At 50.6% G+C, this 22,316-nt stretch overlaps 7 protein-coding genes across 7 annotated transcripts; 2 read left to right on the top strand and 5 right to left on the bottom strand.

Annotated features, from left to right (window-relative positions):
- Positions 1–904: 904 nt before the first annotated feature.
- Positions 905–4,711, top strand: CC1G_03295 (hypothetical protein; the record flags this gene model as incomplete). The annotated part of the gene is made up of 11 exons (XM_001830706.2): positions 905–965; positions 1,022–1,036; positions 1,090–1,391; positions 1,443–1,577; positions 1,637–1,771; positions 1,830–2,103; positions 2,298–2,980; positions 3,037–3,105; positions 3,158–4,218; positions 4,281–4,350; positions 4,412–4,711. The coding sequence occupies 11 exons, from the start codon at positions 905–907 to the stop codon at positions 4,709–4,711; spliced, it is 3,105 nt and encodes a 1,034-aa protein (XP_001830758.2).
- Positions 4,712–7,425: 2,714 nt separating this feature from the next.
- On the bottom strand, positions 7,426–7,739 carry CC1G_03294 (hypothetical protein; the record flags this gene model as incomplete). Its single annotated transcript, XM_001830705.1, has 2 exons — positions 7,426–7,530; positions 7,593–7,739. The coding sequence occupies 2 exons, from the start codon at positions 7,737–7,739 to the stop codon at positions 7,426–7,428; spliced, it is 252 nt and encodes an 83-aa protein (XP_001830757.1).
- A 200-nt stretch (positions 7,740–7,939) lies between these two features.
- Positions 7,940–11,367, top strand: CC1G_03293 (mRNA 3'-end-processing protein YSH1; the record flags this gene model as incomplete). Its single annotated transcript, XM_001830704.2, has 11 exons — positions 7,940–8,136; positions 8,193–8,238; positions 8,288–8,379; positions 8,430–9,008; positions 9,059–9,248; positions 9,417–9,563; positions 9,617–9,766; positions 9,848–10,102; positions 10,185–10,326; positions 10,391–10,659; positions 10,894–11,367. 11 exons carry the CDS (start codon positions 7,940–7,942, stop codon positions 11,365–11,367), a joined length of 2,541 nt encoding a protein of 846 aa, XP_001830756.2.
- A 453-nt stretch (positions 11,368–11,820) lies between these two features.
- On the bottom strand, positions 11,821–12,391 carry CC1G_03292 (hypothetical protein; the record flags this gene model as incomplete). The annotated part of the gene is made up of 2 exons (XM_001830703.1): positions 11,821–11,842; positions 11,901–12,391. The coding sequence occupies 2 exons, from the start codon at positions 12,389–12,391 to the stop codon at positions 11,821–11,823; spliced, it is 513 nt and encodes a 170-aa protein (XP_001830755.1).
- Positions 12,392–12,861: 470 nt separating this feature from the next.
- On the bottom strand, positions 12,862–13,943 carry CC1G_03291 (hypothetical protein; the record flags this gene model as incomplete). Its single annotated transcript, XM_001830702.2, has 6 exons — positions 12,862–12,968; positions 13,029–13,208; positions 13,260–13,359; positions 13,414–13,512; positions 13,572–13,688; positions 13,752–13,943. The coding sequence occupies 6 exons, from the start codon at positions 13,941–13,943 to the stop codon at positions 12,862–12,864; spliced, it is 795 nt and encodes a 264-aa protein (XP_001830754.2).
- Positions 13,944–15,961: 2,018 nt separating this feature from the next.
- CC1G_14256 (metalloprotease) lies at positions 15,962–18,572 on the bottom strand (the record flags this gene model as incomplete). Its single annotated transcript, XM_002911679.1, has 12 exons — positions 15,962–16,263; positions 16,326–16,493; positions 16,547–16,599; positions 16,653–16,760; positions 16,815–16,972; positions 17,032–17,080; positions 17,133–17,453; positions 17,516–17,643; positions 17,700–17,965; positions 18,026–18,116; positions 18,179–18,373; positions 18,432–18,572. 12 exons carry the CDS (start codon positions 18,570–18,572, stop codon positions 16,103–16,105), a joined length of 1,839 nt encoding a protein of 612 aa, XP_002911725.1. The 3' UTR covers positions 15,962–16,102.
- A 284-nt stretch (positions 18,573–18,856) lies between these two features.
- CC1G_14255 (hypothetical protein) lies at positions 18,857–22,314 on the bottom strand (the record flags this gene model as incomplete). The annotated part of the gene is made up of 10 exons (XM_002911678.1): positions 21,942–22,314; positions 21,780–21,889; positions 21,516–21,725; positions 21,387–21,461; positions 21,153–21,336; positions 19,856–21,101; positions 19,785–19,791; positions 19,616–19,734; positions 19,086–19,558; positions 18,857–19,024 (listed from the first exon to the last, which is right to left on the bottom strand). The coding sequence occupies exons 1-10, from the start codon at positions 22,239–22,241 to the stop codon at positions 18,857–18,859; spliced, it is 2,892 nt and encodes a 963-aa protein (XP_002911724.1). The 5' UTR covers positions 22,242–22,314.
- Between the last annotated feature and the right edge of the window lie 2 nt (positions 22,315–22,316).

Raw genomic sequence — 22,316 nt, 5'->3', positions numbered from 1 at the left:
ATTGTGGATTGCTATAAACTAGAAGAGATGGCGTGTGGATTGACGACAAGCAAAGAGGGAATGGCGAAATTGCTACTAGCGTTCTCGGATGTTGTTCCTTCTTGCGAAGTTGGTCGGGGAGATGGTGAAACAGCATAGTTTGCACGGAGAAGCCGTCGGTTCGGGTTGTTATCCGTGTTGTGAACTTGGACTTCTTTTATTCGAATAGAAGCGGAGCGGTGCCGTAGACGCGGGATTCTTAGCGGGATGAGCATTGAGCACGCCAATTACACTGTGGTTATCGACAGGGGGGATGGACGGAGTTTGGAATTGGATCTTGGACCAGGTCGTCCATTACGGTCGCCCTCGTCCACGCTCACAGACTCAACGGATGTACGATTCTGTGGGTCCAGGTTGTGAGTACCTTGCCGGCGGAAAGACTGCGAACTGACACCCACCACTTGGCGCCCTAAACTGTTCCTTTGTCAGGGAGAACGATTTCCTTTTGTTGCATTATGTCTCGGGTCCGATCGTTGAACACGTACAAGGAAACAGAGCTACCATTTGGAGTCGCCCACAGTCCCGCCGTCAGGGTCGACGACGAGGAAGGGTTTTTGGTCGTCGTTGATGGCGACATTGATGGCATCGCCCCTATAGAAATGAGTTTGGTGTTATTTGGACACCGTTGAACTATTGCGCTCCGCCCGCGAACAATATTGTGTGGTTCTTTCCCATTAACCTCCCTTGCGATATCCTTAAATTCATTACAACGTTTCTCTATTCTTAAAACCACCCCCTTATCACACGACCATCCCATTAGATTCACGACCCCCTTCACGACAACCTACAACGTCCCCGCCTCTCTCAACCAACACACCCTCTTTTACGACTTCAATCCTATAGACTCTCAATACCCAGCGACATAATGTCTGCAGCAGATTCAGGAGGCGTTCTGAAGCCCATCTTGTTGAGGTCCTCGACCCCAGGTGCGTCGTGTAACACCTCGCCTCGAGCCACTCACGCTAACCGAACACCCGAATAGCTCCCAACGAGAAAGGTGTGTTTCGTTGTGCCGTATGCCAAAGTATCGAGGTACTAAAATAACCCTAGTTATGCGATACCTACAGTCGATGTCGACAGCAGACAGTAGACCCGACGATTCACCTCCCCGTTCGCTTGTCGGTGCAACCGAAGAGTACAGGTCCAACGTGACGCAACGAAATGGAGCCCTCTCTCCTACACACCAATCCAGAGTCCTCTCACCCAAACCTAAAAGCCAAGTCACCGCGAAATACAGCGACTTCAACAAACCCAATGGCTCCGCTGTCCCTGAACAACCCCACGATGCCAATGCGGAAGACGCCGACTCGAATATTCAGGTTGGGGAGCGATCAGATATCGGTGAACCCTTGGTATGTCTGCATCTTTGCCTTGTGACATGTTCCGCGGCTAATTTTATCTAGCATGAACCTGGTCCCAACGATCCCCCTGGTCCCAAATACGAGTCTTACGACTCTGGTCCCTCTTTTGGCAACTTTGGCCCTCTCCCTACAGAAGATCGCGCGTCGACGAACCCATATGGTGGATCATCGTGGAATGTATGTCACGTACCCTATCTACCCCAACGTTATCTGGCTCACCTTCGCCCTGAACACAGCCCGACTGGGCCCAGATTAGAAACAAGCACCCTTCGGACGTTCCTTGGAATCAAGATAGCAGTTCGGCCCTAGACCAGAATCCCGCCAGTGGTGCCGGTCTTCCCACTGAAGAGTTTGGTGTCCAACAACGCGAGGTTCGTTGTTCTATTCTTGCTCTCAACGCTGAACACGGGGCTGATGACGTCGTTGCAGGCTTCCAAAGCTGGATCGCGGGTGCAAAGCCAGGTTACTGGCAACGGGAACCGACCTTTCTCCCCAGGTGCTCGCTCCAAGGTGGCTGGAACGGAGAAAGGGACTGCGTACCCTCCTCTTCCGGAAAGCGCTCTGGATTATGATCCCTGGGAGCCCCCTGTATCTCCCAAGTCACGTGCGTGGTCGAAAGCACCTTCCATTTCGCCGTCGGATTCCGCTTCTGCTCTTCCAAAGCCACGCCCTCCCAAACCTGCCTCAAACGGGCATGCATTGAGTAAGTGACGTCCCCCCTCTTCACTTCTTCAATCTTCCTTTTTCGCGATCCTCGAGTCTCCAACCCGGCGGACCCTTTGTGATTTCTTCCATCTGTCGAGCTGAGCGCCGCAGATTTGGCGTTTTGACTCTTTGATCATCGTCGTGTGTTGACAAGCGTTCTGACCTTCTTTTGATCTTCTGCTTCGTTGACAGGCCGGTCGCCGCCTCCAGGATCGCCTTCTCCTTTGTCGCAAACAGGTCATCAAAACCGACCTTTCTCACCCTATCGACACGGTCCCACGACTGAGGACCTCATTCATGCCGCTGTGAGAGGTCGAGCGTTGGTTATACCCGAAGTTGAAGAGGAGAAGACTGTTTCGTCCATCGAAAAGCCTCCATCGCAAGCCCCGCCACCTTCACAGCCACCTGCTTCCCCCTCAAAACACCCACTATCACCGCCGCCTGCGCAGTCGCCACAGATACCGCCGATAACGTCCCCCAAGATGAGCAGCCGCGCCCCCTCGCAGTTGAACGGTAGTGCCCATCCCAAGACTGCCTCGCAAGTCTCAAAGCCACCCTCCGCGGCACCCTCGCGCCAATCCCAGTCCCAGTCTGCTCGGTCGCAATCCGCAAAGTCGATGACCAACGACGGGTATGACGCTGAAGAAGCGCGAATTGTCAATGAGGCGCTTCTCGCGCAGCACGCGCAAACTCCTCGATCGACGTACTATGCGCGCTCGATTGAACCAGAGTTGACGGGACATTACCATGATGAGGAGTTGTGCCAGTTGTTGCGTCATGAGAGCGATGATACTCAGCCTGAGGTTGTGAGGAAGGCGTTGAGGAAGGCCATTAGGCAGAGGGTTAAAAAGTTGGGGATGAAGTATGATACTGAGGTGTGTTCTTTTGTGGCTTTGGTTCTGAATGGGGACTTACGCATTGTCTCTGGTAGTCTTTGAAGCAGTATAAGAGGTCGTACCAGGAGCATGACCATGGTGCACCCACCGAGTTTGATCAGGATGTGAGTAGCGCAAGATATGCTTTGTCTGCGGGTGCTGACCTTTTCGTTGCAGGAACCTCCCAAGTGGGCTTCCGACATTAAACGCGAGCTCGTCTTGATGCAACAGCGAATCGAGAGCTTGGGTCCCAAGATCGAGAACCTCCGCTACGAGCAGTCATTCGAACATGGCGACTCCAAGTTTGCGTACGAAGACGAGTCCAACCGCACGCCACGGACCCAGACAGTCAACATTGAAACCCAGCCTGCTGGTACGCTAGCGGACTCGATGTACCACGAGATGACGATGGACGAGGACGGGCACATGCGGGAGTTTGATGACATGACGGAGACGCCGAGGGACGCTAGGACTGATGGTGGTGAGACCGCTCGAACGCCGCAGAGGAGTTTCGTGTATGGTGATGGTGGACGGGATGATTCGCCGGGCCAGCAGTACCTCGAGGAGGAGCTGTACAAGTTGAAGCAGAGGCCTAAGAAGGAGCAGTCGGCGCTTTCGCATCAAACTTGGGAGATCAGCCGGGAGGGTGGGGATTACGATGAGGATGAGAGGATCCATGCACCTACGATTCCTGATACCAATGGTGGAGAGGGGTATGGGGATCGAGGGCCGTCGCCTCCTTTGCCTGCTCTACCCGACCACGACGAAGACGAGGAGACCGTCGATCAACATCATAGCCGACAACTTGAAGTTCACCAGGGTCAGTTTGACTATGGTGCTTCGGACCCTACGGCAGCGATGCCTCCCTGGCAGCGTATCCATGCTCGCCTTCTCAACTGGGCTATCATCTGGCCCGCTAGCGAACTCGAAACTGCGCTCAACAGTACCACTCGGGGACACCAAGTCGACGAAGTGGCGCTTAGTATCTGGAGTACCCAGACGTACAAGCGATATGTTCGTGCGAGGTTGACTGAGCAGCCGCAAGGGAATGTGGATCGGTTGTTCGTACCACCGAATATGGCGGATGCGATTAGCAATGCTGTTTTCAATGGGCGGCATGGGGAGGCTTGTGGGATGTTGAGGGATTTGTGGATTCCGTTTGGGTTGGAGGGGACGCCGAGGTTGATTGTTGTCCTTGCGAAGCATAGGTCGGATCCCAACCATTGGGTTGTGCATAGGTGAGTTTTTTGGTTGGGTGTATTCGTGCAGGATGGATGGCTGAATGGGGCTTATTGCAAAGGTTTTCGCTGCCTGATGGCAACCTGACGACTTATGATTCGTACCCTGAGAGGACACTGCCTGACGGTCGGGTGAGTATTGAATCCTTTCGCCCCTATGGCCTTCAGATACTGACCACTCCTTCGCTAATAGCCACTAGGCTGGTGGTTCGCCATCCGCATCGCCTGGCCCAACGCCATGTACCCCCAACCCGACAACCTTGTCCAGAAAATGGTCCGACTCCACCGACCCCTGCAATTGCCCATCGACAACAGCGTCGCTGCTGCCGGTATCTGGCGGAACATTCTCATGGGCTCCAGGGCGGAGAGGAGTTTGGATTTGGAGAGGTTGAGGGATTTGATCAACACTGAAGTGAAGAATTTGAAGCAGAGAAAGTTGTTGGGCAAGTTGACGGTTGGTGTGCCCAGGCCTGCGTGGGATGATGGCCGGTGAAGCCTGAGGTGATGCGGCGTTTTTAGGTGGTTTTTTATGCTTTTCGTTCGTTTCGTTCTGTCTTTTTTGCTGCTATTTCCTCTTCTTCTGCGTTTGCTTTCGGTCCTGGCGATACCTCTGTTTTCTCCCAGTCTCTCTCTCTCTCGCGTACACATCTCTATCACACTGTCTGTACTACATTGGACGCTACTACTTCGTTCTTTCAAACTACTTACAGCTTGAACGGTCTTGACTCTTTGAGTCTTGTTCCTCCGTCTCCTCGTTCTCTTCTTTCCCTCTTCTTTTCTTTTTTGTTTTTGGTTGTGGAACTGGTGTATCTTATAGGTATAGTTTGTACTTGAGTACGTTTCAACTTTTTCATCCCTGGTGAGCGGGCTTCCTCTCTCTTTCTTTACGAGTCGGATGGTGGGTTTAGCCCCTTGCTGTCCTGTGCTCCGTAGTAGGTAGTAAGTAGAATGTAGTATGTAGTGGTACATAGCGTTTTTCCTTTTTTGTTTTTGTCTTGTTACGACCTGCGATGAATGTTATGACTTTTCTCTGTTCTGGCTTGAATATACACGAGGGTTTGGATTGAGAGAGACTTGCAATTGTCTACCATTCGTTTGGATAATTTACTCTGTATGGGATGGTGCCTAAAAGAATTGGCGTGGATTTGGTTCACCAGCTATTATATGGGTTGGTGGACGTTGACGAAATGGTGATACCTTAAGCTGATGAAAGTTTTGAGCTCCTCACTGGGACAGCTCCTCACTGACTCGGATGGGTTTGGTCCGATTCCCAGTGGTCAGTCAAAGGACTGCCCGTGAGACGATTGCGGTCGAATAGCTGGTAGGGAAATTGAGGTTCCCCGAAGACACTGAAGGTCGAATGAGGATTTCCGACGCCATCTGGACTCGAAAGTCGCCCCTCAACATCAGATCCTGGTGCTCTAAGCCGGGATTGTCCCTGACCATGCCCGCGAGCCTGATCGCTCGCACGGCTAACTTTGCGGGGGACTCCTGTCAGGCTTGCGCCGAATGCTGGAGTTCCCGGGCCCGTAGGTTGATTGCTTGTCTCTTGAGCGGAAGACGGGACCAAGTGTGGTTTTACTGTGGCACCTCCCTCCACCTTTGCTTGCCCACCGTTGCTTGAACTACTGGATGTCTGTTGTTGCTGAGGTAGTTGCAAGTCTGAACTGCCTTTGCGGTGAGATTCCTAAAAAAAAAATCGTCCAAAGTCATCTTGGTCCGGCAAGAGTTGCACTCTACCTCAACGGCCTTGGAAACCTAGATAATTGGGGCTGTGTCAATTCTTGACATCCAAGGGAAGATGTCGTTGGAATGGTCGGATTTGACTTCCGATGCTCACTTTTGATACTAAGCAGAACACGACACTACGTGGATTAATTATTTCACTTATAGCGCATTTAGCACAAACGGTTATGTCGATAATGGTGACGGCGAGACTGGAACTGCAACGACGACAATCCCTTTATCTACTACAGTCAAGGGCAGTCTATCCCTCAACCCCAGCAACAGTCTCTGCAACAGCAACCGCACCAGACAGCCGCCAGTGTTCCATGCGCCTCACAATGGGCACGGGCAACTGTCTCCCATACCTGCAAATTTTGCATCCCTGGGCCTATGACGAAGTTGAAGAAAAATCTCAAATGAAAGGCGAAAAACCCATACCTTGACCGGAATCATCGTCTCTGTGGAGACTTGACATTCGAGGCTATTGTCGGTGGCCGTTGACATCCCGAGAACGCTCCAGTAAGAAAAGGTATCACCAAGACAATTTGGGAGATGGAAGATGGTATAGTGACACAGGGTTTTGGCAGCCCATGCTTATAACTTGGGGGCCTCCGCCTGGCTGCATATCCTCTTGCGTATGGTTGATTTGTCGACGTTGAAATGAAGATGAGTTGCATATGTCTTTAACTCGGTGTGTACTGCAGATTGAGTGGTCGTTTATGATAAGTAGAATGGAAAGAATGGAATGGTGGTGTTGTTGGTGGTTGGGAGGTTTACTTCCACGTCGGGAGCTGCAATACACAAGCACTCGCCGGCTCGTTGGCAACTACCACCGTTCAAGTCCAGATTTCAAGGGACCAAGTGAAGTAGAGGAAGTGACCTTGGTGCGATGGAGGCCATCGGAACTGTGCCAACATCACGACCTCCCACCAATGACCCAGGTAGCTCCTATGCGATACTCCAAGTGTGTGCAAGTTGCTTGCCTGAACTATTATCGCAAATAAGCGCCCCCTCGCGCCCTACAGCGCCACATGTCGCCCTTGCAATCAATCTCACGACCACGTAGGTTGAAAGGATCGCGGGTGCCTAGGAATGAGGAAAGACAAAAGGAAGGGTTATCGCCGTCCACTGAGGTTCACTGTATTGGAAAACAAGGCCACACGAGTTACAGTGGGGTGAGAAATTGCCGAGATAGCAGGTCCCAGGGATTTCTCCAGCTAGGGACGAGGGTGAGAGTTCCGTGGGGGCATTTCACGATGCAGTAGGGGGTGATAGCCTCCAACGACGCCGCGATTCAGATCCTTCTTGGCGAGTGCTTCTAGGGCGATTGCTGTCTCGGTCTTACATCAGGGACGGCCAACACATTCTAGGGTACAGGTAGCTCACCGTCAACCCCGAACCGAGATGTGTATGTATGTCGGGATTTCCTGAATGTTTCCCAGAGCTTTCGTTGAACTGGGAACGAGTTCATTTGCGAATGATTTAAAGTCCTCGCAGAATAGACTCCAAATCGCTCATCGAGTTTTGCTGACTCTGGGCTTTGTGAAGGTGGCTGAAGTCAGGAACAACTGCCGGCTTCTGCAAAAACTATACGATTCACAAGCAGTGAATCAGTAAAAAGCGCTGAAGTTTTCCAAGGCTAATCGTACCAATGAGGCTTCTTGGATAGAAGCTGATTTTTGGTCCAAAAGATCCCTCAGTTGGTCGGTATTGGCTTTGGATTTCAATTTCTTCTTCTTGAACGCATTTTTGGCAGCGTTCTGCCGTTTGGATGACGCTTTTCCGCCTTTCGACATCGTCAGAGTCGATGGGGGGTCGACAAGCTTGAATTTTGTTCTTCGAGGTCGCGAATTTGCTTAGTCATCGCGGTACCATCAGGGTGATCCTGCGCGTTTGACTGGCCTGAACTTGGACCACGACCACCACGAGCTTCTGCTTTCCTCCAATTGAATGCGCCTTACGACCTACAACGACCTATAGATTTCTGAGCTCAAAAATGGCCGACTCACAGAGTCTGAAGGTTACTATGTTGGGAGCGGGCCAGGAAGTCGGACGGTCGTGCTGCGTTCTACAATACCGGGGGAAGACCGTCGTCTGCGATACTGGCGTACACCCAGCGTACAGCGGAATGGCCTCATTGCCTTTCATTGACGACCTCGACTGGAGTACGGTCGATGCCATTCTCGTGACCCAGTATGTCTCAGGCAATCGCGAGCCTTTGAACCTTGAAACTGAATTCGTTGTAATAGTTTCCACTTGGACCATGCTGCAGCGCTCACTTATATCACTGAAAAAGTGTGTATACACCTTTGGACTGTCAGACATGGACTAATGGCTGCTTTAGACCAACTTTCGCGATGGGAAGGGCAAGGTTTACATGACCCATCCAACAAAAGCAGTCCACAAATTCATGATGCAAGATTTTGCTCGAATGAGGTCCGTCGGCTATTCCCTCTCAAGTCTCAAGCTTGACTGTATCCCAATAGCTCCTCGACTTCCGACGCGCTTTTCTCTCCATTAGACATGCAAATGTCACTCGCCTCAATCATCCCCGTTTCCGCCCACCAACTCATCAATGTTTGCCCTGGTGTCAGCTTTACACCGTACCATGCTGGTCACGTCCTTGGAGCCTGTATGTTCCTGATTGACATTGCTGGCCTTAAAATCCTCTACACTGGTGACTACTCCCGAGAAGAGGACCGACATCTTGTGAAGGCAGAGCTTCCACCTATCCGTCCAGACGTCCTCATTGTCGAGAGTACATACGGTGTACATACTCTCGAAGGTCGTGAAGAGAAAGAGGCCCGCTTTACGACACTCGTTCACTCGATCATCCGGCGTGGTGGACATGTTCTTCTCCCTGCTTTCGCTCTCGGTCGTGCTCAGGAACTCTTGCTCATCCTGGACGAGTACTGGAAGAAACATCCTGACCTTCACAACGTTCCCATTTACTATGCGTCTAGCTTGGCTCGGAAGTGTATGGCGGTCTACCAAACCTATATTCATACAATGAATGCCAACATTCGAACACGGTTCGCAAAGCGTGACAATCCCTTCGTCTTCAAGTACGTCCAGGTTTACCCGCAGCAGCTCTTTTCACTAAGTATTCTTTTAGGTACATCTCTAACCTTCCTCAAACCCGAGGATGGGAAAAGAAGATTGCGGAAGGACCTCCTTGCGTGGTACTTGCAAGTCCTGGCTTCATGCAAGTTGGTCCAAGCCGTGAACTTTTCGAATTATGGGCCCCGGACGCTCGCAATGGACTCATCATCACTGGCTACTCGATTGAAGGAACGCTTGCTAGGGTGAGTCATGGTTTGGGCTCGGGGCGGGGTATATCTACTTTTCCTCTATCTCCTGTATATATAAATCTGTGTGCAATGGATATCTTTTCCCCCGCCAACTTCTTTCCGTGAATGCCTACGCCCTGTGCCCGTCCTCCCTTGTGATCCGAGCTCAACCCTCTCTTCCAGGACATCATGACTGAACCAGAAGACTTTATCGGCCTGAAAGGCAACACGATTCCACGAAAGATATCTGTGGACTACATCTCCTTCAGCGCCCATGTCGACTATGCTCAGAATTCAGAATTTATTCAAGCGGTGAAGGCTCAACACGTCGTGAGTGTCTACTCCTTTCTTCGACTTGAGCTTCTTTTGATCCAGGTTTCTAGGTTTTGGTTCATGGAGAGCAAAACACGATGGGGCGTTTGCGCGCCGCTATGGCGGCCAAATTCAAAGAACGGGATGAAGATGTGAAGATTCATACACCGCGTAACTTGGAGACCCTGGAACTCTCGTTCCGAGGAGAGCGAGTTGCCAAGGTAGGTGTTTTGCGTGGCTATAGTTCAGAGCCGCTTTTTCCGAGTCAATACAGTATCTGATAAAGCGCTACCCCTATCTAGGCTATTGGAACTCTCGCTGACAAGCCTCCTCAAGCCAATGACGTCTTATCCGGCCTTTTGGTGGCAAAAGACTATTCCTATACCCTCCTTGATCCCCGAGACCTTAAAGACTTCACTGGTCTGTCGACTTGCGTTGTGACGCAGCGGCAGAAGCTGGTAATAAGCGTCGGCTGGGATCTGGTGCGGTGGCACCTGGAGGGTATGTATGGCAAGGTGGAAGAGGGTCTCGATAAGGATGGTGTCTTGACTATGCGGGTATGTCATTCACTACACCTCGGTCGCGAATTTCGGCCACCAATCCAACTTTTCTGTACTAATAACCACTTCTCTATAACAGGTTATGGGAGTGCTCGATGTGAAGCACACAGGAGAACACGAACTGACACTCGAATGGGACTCGAGCGCGAGTAACGATATGATCGCAGATTCGACATTGGCGTTAATTACCGGTATTGATAAGAGTCCTGCCTCGGTGAAATGTGAGTTGGGTTCCTTCGGTAAATTACGAGCAACCTTTTTGTTGACGTCCTGCCCACTTTACAGTGACCACCCACCCCCACTCGCATTCACACAGCCACCACCAACACCCTCATGCCGACCTTGAGGGAGAATCATCCTCCGTTACACGGATCCAGCGACTAGCCATGTTCCTCGAGGCCCACTTTGGCGAAGTTGAACTTCATTATCCAGATGAGGAAACAGAGCAACGAGACAACGCCGAAGAAGACGAGGAAGAAGAAGAAGAAGAACGAGAACCTGCGCTGCTAGTCCGCCTAGACGAGGCATTTGCTCAAATTAATCTCTTGTCTTTGGTAAGTTATTTTCACAACCTTTACCCTTTACCTTTTCATTATGCTTTAATTAGCGGTATGGCGTCAGCGCTATCCCGCGGAAGCATTCCATCTCTCGCTGGCCTCCCTGCTTTCACCCTCTTCTTCTCTACATCCAGACGACGATTACCATCTGTTTTTTCCTCTTTTATCCATTTTCAATTTACACATACATGTTCTGTTGTCGACTTGTCGTACTGACTTCTTTTTCATCAGACCGTGTCGAGTCCCAACGAAGCACTACGGAAACGCGTCGAAGCAGTTCTCGATATGGCCTTGACGACCGTAAGCTCTTTAACGGAGTCTTTCACCTCTGGGGTCCCCGTTACAATCGACTCGGATGTTGCGGGGTCCAAGGGCAAGGACGATAAGGCGCTTTCGATGGTCGGGCCCGCAAGCGCTGATGGCGCCGGTGGTGACAAAAGTCGTGGTTCTGGCAATGAGGACGTTGATATGGGTGATAAGCCAACGGAAGAGGGCGATTCCAACAAGAATGCTGGTGATGAGGGAGGGTCTAAAATAGCTGAGGGACAGTCTGAGGCTGGAGCTGATGGAGATGCTGGCGCAGTGGCTGATCATGTTGCTGTACCCCAGGACGAATCATCAGCTAAAGGTGAGGTGAGCGGTGATGGAGATGGAGATCATGGTGCTTCCGGGACGACCAAGGCTGCAGAAGGAGACGGTGTATGATGACAAACAGTACATAGCAGATGAGATTTATGTATCGTCCTTGTATGTATTTCAATATTGCTCGAGGTAATAATGGTGATTGGTCTTTACTCTTCGATAATCGAAAAGGCCGAAATGATCGAGTTGAAGTCAAGATGCTGGATATGGAGCTAGTCTACATGTGTTGTGGTGAATTCAGTACCGGAAAGAAATGGTTGGTCTATAGTAGTGAGAAAAAAATGGATACAGATATTGTACAGATATTGCTAAAGTACATGATGGCGGTTCCCGGAAAGAATGGAATTCCTAAGAAAACAGCAGAACAAACTGCAATTTGAGTGGTTACATACTCGAAAGCAAGGCACCGAAAGTCGAATAAATGATGCAACTCCGGAGGGATCAGGACGGAACAGTGGGTTTTTTGGAGAACTGTGACAGTGATTCCGAGGGAAGACATAAAAGTTGTATGTTATGTCACAAGGTTTCCTTTGTGATACTGTAAGAGGTTATATTAGCGGGAGAGTTTGACTTGCGACGGAGATCGTGAGACTCACCTCCACTTTGACGTATTCAGTGTGACATTCCATTGCCACTTTGCCTGATACTGCGCCCTTTTCCGCTCCTTGTGGGATAGCACCGCGATCGCCCCCACGACGATGGTCTGCACCAATGAGAACGCGGATATGGAGAAGAGTAACGGTCGGATGCTCTGTTGGCGGGGACCCTCAGGAATGTCGAAGTTTCTGATGGATATGAGGGTTGTGAATACGAGGGTGATAGTGAGGGCGGCTGTCCACACGGCGGTGAGAGTGTAGGGGGCGGCGACTGTGAATATAGAGAACCAACGCGTCGAGCGTATAGGTTTTGACCGTGTAAGGAGGGCAAGGAGCGAATGGTAGGCGACTGTGCCGATGAAAGCACCTGGAATGATCCACATTGCAGGTGTGATATAGAGGACCAAAGCCCCTTGAATGAGAGTGACTGTCGAAGTCAGCAAGGAGACACAGGTGAGCACGAGTATGGGGGACGGGAACAGCGTGTTCATGGCATCCGTGTACTGGGTGAACGAAGTAGAAAGAGGAAGAACGGGGGATGTGTGATGACCAGAGAACGAGTATCAAGTTCAAATAGGCAGAAGATCAAGCAACGTAAGGTGGCTTTAACGGCAGATGCACAGGATAAATCAGGCAATTCCGAAGACTGCCTTCCCATCTCAAGATGAGAACACCCACTAAACTAGACGTTTCGTGGGGGCGAAGCCTCCCGTTGTTACCCTGCTACCATGATGCCTTCTCCGAGCCAAAGCATCAGTAACAGCACAATTGAATACAGACAGACCTTAAAACAACCAAATTAAACCCTCCTTAACTATTCTGCGGGATTTTGCCGAAGATTATATAGCCGAGGGCAACCGTTCCATCCCAAAAGGTAACACATACAGTACCAAACGAAACGAAAGAAACATCGAGTGTGGCGGCGTCCCTAGATAATGCAACATTCTGGTTATTCAGTCATTCAATCATCATCATCGTCACTCTCAAACTCGATTTTCTGATATCTGCGCGCTTTCTTGGTAGGGTTCCCGAGTGCAACCCCTTTCTGTGGGATAGTAGTGGGTGTTTCTGTTTGGAAGGGATGAATATCAGCACTTGATAGGGCCGTTAAAAGCCTAGCCTACTTACTTTGTGGTGCCGCTCGCTTCTTCGGGTCAGGAATTTTGGCCTTGGGTTCTTCCTTCTCAACAGCTTTGGACGAGGAAGCACGGGAACTTGATGCAGTTGTCGTCGGGGTCTTGCCTAGAATAGTTTGAGCGCTCGTTTCCTCTGCCTTCGATCTCGGTGGTGACAAGTCAGCGAGTTTCGCTGATCATCAATCCTCAGCAGCTAGCCATCCGTTACTGAATTTTCACTCACAGCGTGCTGCTGAAGGGGTGTTTGAAGACCCAAACGACGGGAGGGCTGGCATTGAACTGCCATGCAAACGGCCTTTCCGCGACTGAGCCTGGAGAGCAATCTGGGAAAGTTTCGGTTAAGCTGAACCTTTCGGTAGTCAAAGATGGACACTTACGTCCAAGAATATCGTAGTAGCAAACTCTGCCGCCTCGCTGGGTGGTATCTCAACCAACTCCATGTGAACTGGTTTCTTCGCTGCTGGGCCGATTGTGAACTACCCGAAATGTACCGTTTGAGTATGAGAGAGGAACTCCGGAGGGGTCTATGGCTCACTGTTAGGTTCTTCGAAGGAGAAGGGTTGACTCCGCCGATGAACAGCTCTCCCCCAACAAGGAGTTCCGCCACTTTCTCTGAAAACTGTTCAAGTATGCTTTCAGATGCTTTCGAACCCTATTCAGAGAAATGTATGAACATCGCCATTCCATCAGGAAGCAACGCCTATCACGTACGGACCAGCACATTGTGAACATCAGTTTCTGTCCAATTGCCTCTCCACCAGCGTCCATCTGAACCAGCCTGTCCCAGATGCATCGTCCATTTGTCGTCGGTTACCGATGACAAGGCCACGAATCTGTAGATACCCTGATAAATAACCTGAATGAGTTCGTCAAGGGCTCCAAAGTTTGAGAACACATCGGTTGCCATGAGGAGTGTCGAGGTTTGAGGCTATGAAGAAGACGACGTTGGCAATGCTGGTGGTCGAACTTGAACCGCGTTTTGCGCGTCTCGGGTCTAAGAAAGGGGCTTTGATGGGTCCGTGGGAAGATTTCCACAACAGGAACTCAAAAGTCGCGAGTGTTGAAGTGACTCATGGTGGTTCAATTTCTCTAGTAACCGAACTATGATACAGCCAAAAAATCCCAAGAAAAAATGTAGACTGGCAGGAAGATCGAAAGGCAGCGCTAAGCTGCGATAGTAGATCGAGTAGTCCGTTGTACAAGGGTACGGTCGCTACAACAGGATGGAAAACAGAGTGAGTGGGTGAGTGAGTGAGCGAGTGAGATATAGATAGATAAGTGAGTGCATAGCAATAACAAAACAATGCGAGAGAACGAGAGCGATGGGGATGACAATGTAGAGAAACGCAACTGATAGCGAATAAAAATAGGAAATGGGTGAATGAAGGTGGTTTAGTTGGGATAGAATGCCAGTGTGTGAGGGTGGAGGGAATTGCCTCCTCTTGTATAATCTGAAGGGCATCCGGGCTGGTGCCTGGGTGCTGGACATTATTGTCGATGTAGGACCTTTTTAACCGCAGGCGATGCGCATGCACTGAGGGTCGGCCTTAGCCTGATGAAACAAGTCGGGTCAGATTAAATTCCTATGCACGCATGGTAGTACCTACAGAGGGTTCTCGTGCAGCGAGTTCTGCGGCAGGTATGGGAGATGATACTGCCATGGTGGCAAGAGCTGTGATAAAGGATGTGTTAGTCCTCCGCATCGCCAAGACGCGACGACGAAGAATCCTTACCAAGAGCAGCCAAGAAGGAGGAGACAATGGTGAACCTCATTTTGAGTTATGCAAAAAGAATGGTGACGGTTTTTAAGGCTTGAGCCCAGAAGTAACGGGAGGCTAGCTCTGAGTTGGTTGTGATGACGGAGGTGGAAGCTCTGAGGTTTTCGTTGCTCTGTTCGCAAGCTTTTATAGACCTTCTCGCTTAGCGAGCTAGGCTATGGCTGGCAGGAGGCTCTGATACGACTCAATAGAACTCCACGCGCTGGCAATAGAACATATCACAGACGACAAAGGTACGAACCAATGGGGACTGTGGCGGCTTCGGCGGTGGTCAACACCCCCTGCCTGGTGGGATCTTCGGTTCTTCGCTAATCAACGTAATATACAGAACGCCCACAGAACATATCATGATAGAGATAAGCTGATTTCTTCCGTTGGAGGTTGGAATAAACGGACATCCCAAAACGGGAGCTTCCAAGAGTTTGGATGACAGCATCAACTGCCATAATTGGATCGTGTCAAACCAAATTAGGTTGGTTTCCAACGCCAAGAAGTTAAGCCAAACTTGGAAGGTCGTATGTGGTTGCTTGTTTTAGGTTGAACTTCTCCTGGGAGCGGAAGTATATTGCGATGCCGTGGAGTAGAGCTATGATATCTTGTTTGCCGTTTTACCTCGAGGCGCTGGACGACAGTCCATCGCTATAGCTCTGTAAATCGCTTCTTGGCTCTGAGGCCCCAGGACCAACTTAATTGCTAGAGGTCGAGGAGTTGACTCGCCAGGAACAAGTGATGTCGCTTATTTAGAAAGCTGAATTGACGGTTGATGTGGCTGATACTTGACTTGCGACTTGTTCGCAGGCAAAGGACTTGATGGGAAGTTGAACTTAGCGTATTCGCGTGCTGTACAGTAGTCTACTAGCCTTATGGTATTCTCAGTTTACTTCTGTTTTCGAGTAGAATTTCTTCTGATCCAGGGAAGCAGGTTATATGATGTACCGAGCGATAGAGCTTTGCAGAGAACACTGATCTTTCCAGAGAAGCAATACACCAGTCATAGCTGGTTGAATTACCTGGCCAAGGCCCAAGCATGGCTGCAGGGTACCATCCACGCACGGGCGAAGCACCGGTGGATCGAATTGTATTAAAATTATAAAACAAAGGGAGTTGCTCAGAAGTAGGCAGTGTTTATCGAACGCGTCGTATATTGCTACGAGTGAATCTCCATACAATTCACTTCGTTTACGACAGGCTATTAATACGGTCCGAAGCCATAATGTAAATTGGATCAAATTTCCGACCTCCGACTTCTCCTTCCTCAGCCGCGAAAAAGGTATCGTAAAGCACAGAGCTATTTACAGTCCGTGGGCAAGGTATGATCGTCGAAGACGAAGATGGAGGAGGCCCTGAAGCCCAAGCCTCGGCTAGCAAACGCCGCCCACAGTACACATCGATATTTCTTCTTGTACCTCGTTTGTTCAGCCTGGATCCACGCATTCCGTGCTTGGACAACTACAGGCGGGCCGGCTCCTTGTTAGACTCATGTTAAGAGTTGCAAACCAGAAGACACTCACAAGTCGGATTACAGGGCATCAGAGACAGTGCGTCGAAGAACACACGGAGGAAGACGACATTTCCGTGGTCGGTCGACGGGTCCCTTGCGGCGTTCGGCGAGAAACCTGCAAATTCAACCAGAGCTGCGTGGACGACGTGAAGCATCTCAGCCCAGATTTCCCCCATATCTTCCTCTACATGTCAGGACCAGGGGAAGGCGCTGAAAGGGGGAAAGACTTGCCATGCTCGTCGGTAACTGCCCTCAAGCTGGTATGTACCAATGGGTTAATGGCACTGCAAGAGATCGTTAAAGATAGCACCAAGCAATTTGGAGAGTGCGAGCGTACGGATCAACCGAGTATGGATAACGTCGCAGACCTTCCGGCTTCTTCGAGACCCACACGCCCATCCTAAAGTCCAAGATCGACCCCTTATTTCCTTGTTGCCACATCCAGCTGGAGGGCTCCGTTAGCGACCCAAAAACATGAGGAGAGATATCAAAACCTCACTCCGCAAAGGCGTCTGAAAGCCCTTCTCCGACGGCTCTGGCAATACGAGTCTGGAGACATGCTGCCGTTCCCCCACCGACGAGCCGGTTAGTAATTCCGTGCGCGTACTCGTGGATGATGATGTCGTTTTGCATTCCAAAATCTCTACCAGTATACGCCTGAGGCGAGTGCGTGCGTTAGAAATCACCAGTCCCTGTGGCGCGACCTTTGCACTCACATTAGCTTCGTCCCAGTAAATTCCCAACCGAAGCAGCGGCGTCTCCCCACTGTCGCAGGTCAGAGAATACCCGACGGTAAATAAACAAATAAAGCACGCACTCCGGACCCGTCATCATCGACGCATTCCTCTCCAAAGAAAGATCATGCAAGATCGTCTGCACTCCATCGCCTTCCTTCCCACCTTTACCATAATTCTCCTGTTGAAAATTGAATGCCGACTCGACAAAACCATACCGGTATGAAATATCATGCATAACGTTCATCACATAGAACGCGTTGGTCACCGCAGCGTAATAGTTTCCTGGCGTGTAAAGCGGTTCTTTGTTTGGGTCATACGTGTAGATGAAGTCCAAGAAGTTGGATGTTTGGGGCGCCCAGAGAGGAGTACGGCCACTGGCGTAGGATACACCGTTATTGCCACTAAAGAGTCGAAGTTTAGTACAGCTTAATTTCAGAGGTACGAAAGGGTTCATCCAACTGACGTTGTGCGGTTAAACTTGTGGGGCCCAAATTCGTGCCATCCCCTCGGGGATGCAACTGGGTCTTGAGGGTTGAAGAGAATCCGAAGGCTGGACGCTGGGGAAGCTCTATTAGCCGGGACAACTTTGTACTTCAGTCGTCCCGTAAATCAGCATCAAGTCGGAAGCTGGTCCAGGGGGGACTTACAGAAGCGTCAGCAGCATAGTTGACGACAGAGACCAGTTCGCCAGTGTGAGCATCTACAAACGCCCGATACCATTCTTCTTCGCTTCGAGCATCCGTTGCATAGACAAGAGACAAAGTTCCATCTGGGCGGGATAAATATCCGAGTATTGCATCCTCTCCGGACCTGCTGGTCCCGCTACCGGCGACTACCCCCAGAAGGTCATCCACGTTGCTTTTGGCAAGAGCATCCCCGAATTCGAGAGTTGGTGTGGAAGGTGCGGCTTTGTCTGTGTGTTGGGTGTCATCAGCCTCCCAATGACCTTGCTTCCAGTGAACGTCCACATTACCTGTATCGGCGACGAAAGATGAACCGAATGACACTACTTCATCCTCCGTGGACGCAATGTTGGCCACTGCATTGAAGACGGGAAGACCGTTCTGACAACATCTCTGGTTAAAAGACGCTCCTTTACATTGACTAAAAGAAACGCCTGCCTTACATGCAACTGCTGCAAGTACGCATGTCTTGCAACGTCCGACTCAAAGCCACTGACATACTCCACGTTCGCAAGAGGAATATCAAGCTCTCGAGCAACAACAGCTTTGTATCGGTCAGCTTCGAGGGCGCCAGAGTCCAGGCGAATGGGGTCGCGCTGGAGCAATACCCTCTTGGAAACCCCAAGCTCAGCTGAAGTCTAAATGAGAGCACTTATAAGCAGCAGGACACGACCAACGCAACCAGAAGCGACTAACCCTGAACGTAGCTGGAGGCTGATAAAACCCGTAGGCACACTCTTCCGCGCTGACCGAGGTTTTATCAACGGTTGGGAGGGAACCAACTCTCAACAATAGAATGCAGAGAGCAAGAAACCTGTAGCGCAATGAAAAGGTCATGCTTCAGATCTGTTGGTGGATGAAGGTGGGGACTCTCGGGATGAATATTATCAGGCAAACGTCCTTTATTATATGGCGCCAGGCTATCCACGTCCGACGCCTCATCACGATGACCAGATAGAAAGGAAGCATCGGCGAGTCTTCTGAGGCGCCAAGCATCACGAGCTAAATGACTGTCGACTGGGGTCACTCTCCCGTGGGCAATACCACGACCATATTTTCCACCGACGATGGAAACCAATCCCCCAAGTCTACAAACTCAGTACATTACACACTTCGGACGTCTACTTCTCCAACTTTCCCTTGGCCCACCAATCGCCCAAATCCAATCGCAAAAGAAGGTGATACAGAGCGACAGCCCCTCCAGTTGGCCGATTTTCACCCATCTGAACTTCAATCGGCAACTTGGACGATGAAGGCCCTTTATCGACCAAGCCTTTCAGAACCTTGGTCTAAAGTGGATTGCATTAGCGATCAACCCATTCAATTGGCCATCAGACTATAGCGACTCACCAACATCCCCATCTTCCCTCTGAACCTGCCATAAAGATCCTCGATCACAGGCGCCGCTTCGTACTCTTTCATCCTCTTCCGGTGCAGCTCGCCCACGACAACGCAGAACTCGAGAACGATCTCCAACGAATGCCGCATCAACTCACTGACAGCCTTCTGGCCCGTTCGCAGTAGACAAGCACTGAGAATGTCGTCCAAGAGGTTTGAATGAGCTTCGGCCAGCTCGAAGACGTCTGTAAAGTCACTGCTGGCCTCCCCGGATTCAGATGGGGGCTTCGGCGAAAGTCGAGCCAGGAATGGGTCAAAGTTTCCACCGATCGCGGTGTCGAAGACGTATGAAGAAAGACTTGCGACAAAGGATTGAGCGATGAACCTGAAATGCAGAAAGAGTTTCCGGTATTGTGGGAGGTTCTGGAAAGTCGGGTCGCGCGTCCCCCTTGCGATCCTGAAGACCGATTTGAGTGCACTTTCGACTAGAGGTACGGAGACGTTAGAAGACTATTGCATCCATCAATAGGGGTATAGGTTACCTCGAAGAAGTCGGAGAATGAATGCAAATATTCGCTGATACTTGTGAAGGATATCATGCGAAATGAGGATGTCCATGGGCCGAGGCGGCTTGTAATCCATGTACAAAAAGTCCAAAGCCCTGCAACACACTGTGAGTATCCTCCTCCTTGGACTGAGATAGCTACATACTCAATATCTGCACGCAAAATCTCGTCAGTCGCCCAATGCCATCACCCCAGACACCCTGAGGAACTACTCACAAAGCGGATTCAGCCATTTATCCTTCCCACTCCCAACAGGAAGATCCCTAATCGCAAACCCAATCCTCCAAATAGCCTCCTCAAGTATAATATGCCTACTCTTCCTCGCCTCCTCATCCTCCCACCTCTTACCAAGATTCAACGAATCCACAATCACCGTCCGCAAAAAGAAACTGAGATCCCCGCTAACGGGGGGCCAGATCTCCCGCTCGAGAAGGTTGGAAGAAATACCGACTGCCCAGGGTTGTTTGCTTTCTTTGATAAACCTTCTACTTGGTCGACGGCGGATGGAGCGCATGGACATGCTGTGGGCTGTGTTGTCGATTTCGTATTCTCCAGCGTCGGAAAAGAGGGCTTCGGTTAGTCTGGTTTTGAAGCCAGGGGCTGTCACCAAGAGGTAAGAGCGGAGGAGTTCCAGGTGCAGTCGAAAATTGAGATTCCCTGAAGAAGAGAGGAAGAGAGACAATAGGGTCGAAGAAAGCGTCGCAGAGTGATCTAGCAACTTTCGGAACACCAGAAATGTGAGGTGAGGCAGGGTTGGCGTAATTGCAGGTAGCTGAGAGGGGAAGTTTGCAATAAATGTAGAGAGGGCGGATGTCGTTCTATCGACCGCTTGCAAGGCTGTCGTACCGACATAAATGCCTGGCTCGAGGTCGTACACATGGAATTCTGAAAACTCGGGTGGATAGCTCCTCTCCGGGTCCGGCGATGGTTGTCTGGCGTGGCGACTGGCAGAAGAGTCGCGGCTCGACTCTAGTTCACTCCACGCCGCCGTTATCTGGTCCTCCGTCCAAAGCCACCGAATGCGCTTCTTCGCCGACTCCTCAGAACTGAGCAGTTCGTGGTCCGGTTGCGCCTTCTTGAGTAGTATGAGGGACTTTTGAGCCGCGGGGAGGATGTCAAGCAAGGGCTTAGGAAAGAATTCCGGGAAATCGTGTTGAATCTGCTCCAATGCTTCAAATATATCTTCTTCCTCATCCTCCTCGTCTAACCCAGGATAATAGTCTTCAGGTCGGTCCTCGACTTTGGAAAGCTGTTGTATAGGTTGCCCGCCGTACCCGACTGAAATCCCAACTTGGTGCAAATATTCCTTGGAGGTGGTGTCGAGGATGTACGCAAAGATAGCAACGACCTCACGAGGAGACTGTCGTTCGTAGTGAGATGATAGATGCTGATATATCGTTGAGATGATCGTGATTGGCGAAGGTTCGAATGCTCGGTACGATTCTGGTCCAATGTTTTCTGGCTATCGTGAAGGTTAGGCCAGATCGTTGACACTATCGAGACGGAGACTCACCCGCCCATACAACTCTGCCAATGCATCCAGAATCTCTTCATAGACTGCATACTTCATCCATGAAGCAGCGGGCGGGACGACGATCTCGTCAGAAGCTAGTCGCACCAGAACCGTTCGCAGGTACATCAGGGTAGAGGAGAGGGAATGCGCAAAGGCGTGGACAGTCGGGCCAGCTTTGACCATACTACAGATGAATGAGCGAATGCTGCCTTCTTGGAAGTGCTGGTGACGTACCTTTGGTTCAGGGTCTTGATAAACTCTTCCAGACGGCGCAGATGTGTACCGATGGACAAGAACCGCGATAGTAAGCTATCCAAGAATCGTCAGCATTCACCAACCCCAACGAAGTAATTCGGGACGTACCTCTTACTGATAACCTCGTCCGTCCCGTCAATAGCTACATGTCCAACCTGACCCGGCTCCAATCCAACCTGGACAAATCTATCCGTATGGTGGTCCCATTTGAAGAGAGTCGACGAAGTCCCGATAACGACCATCCGAATGGCCTGTCGAAATTCTTCTTCCGTAACGTAGACGAATTTGACGTTCTTGTCATCGAACTTTGGGTTAATACTGTCAAATGCAAGGTTAGGATTTTAACGGGGCAGAAGATAGGCCAAGACGTACTGTTGGCGAGCAGCTGAGAGAACGAGGGGCTCCTGTTCTGAGAGGAAGGCCGTTGACGTTCGAGATTGGGGAAAGGTTTCGCGCAGCCGATCCCAAGATACCGTTCTGTTCTAAGAGAAGTCCGTATGAGTACCCTTCAACATATGCGCACATAGGACATACAGAGTTGTGATGCTCGCCTTCCACCAGTGACCTCCAAAACTCTTCTACAGACGGCGGCTCGGTAGGCTCCTGTGGTGCAACCAACTCTGGTAGAGGGCGGACATTGTTGAAAGCCCGCGGGGGTAGGTTCCTGTTAATTTCTGAGAGCTTTAAAGCTCTGACTATAGGATCTTGAGGTTTCTCTTCAAGCGGGGGGACGAAGAACGAAGGTCGAATGGGGAACAGTGTACCGGAATCCCCTAACTTGAGTTCATCAAAGTCTTCGATCTCGAGGGCATCGATGTTCCTCCAAATTTCCATGATGTTACAGTTGGGCTGGAGTAGAGAGGACTACCATCATTTGGAGTAGACTAAGCTCGAGCCGCCGACGTCGTT

The sequence above is a fragment of the Coprinopsis cinerea genome, assembly GCF_000182895.1.
Source record: "Coprinopsis cinerea okayama7#130 chromosome 3 map unlocalized cont3.3, whole genome shotgun sequence".
In the NCBI taxonomy this organism is placed as follows: domain Eukaryota; kingdom Fungi; phylum Basidiomycota; class Agaricomycetes; order Agaricales; family Psathyrellaceae; genus Coprinopsis; species Coprinopsis cinerea.
Note: the sequence above shows the minus strand (reverse complement) of the source record. Positions and strands in the feature narration are given on the sequence as shown.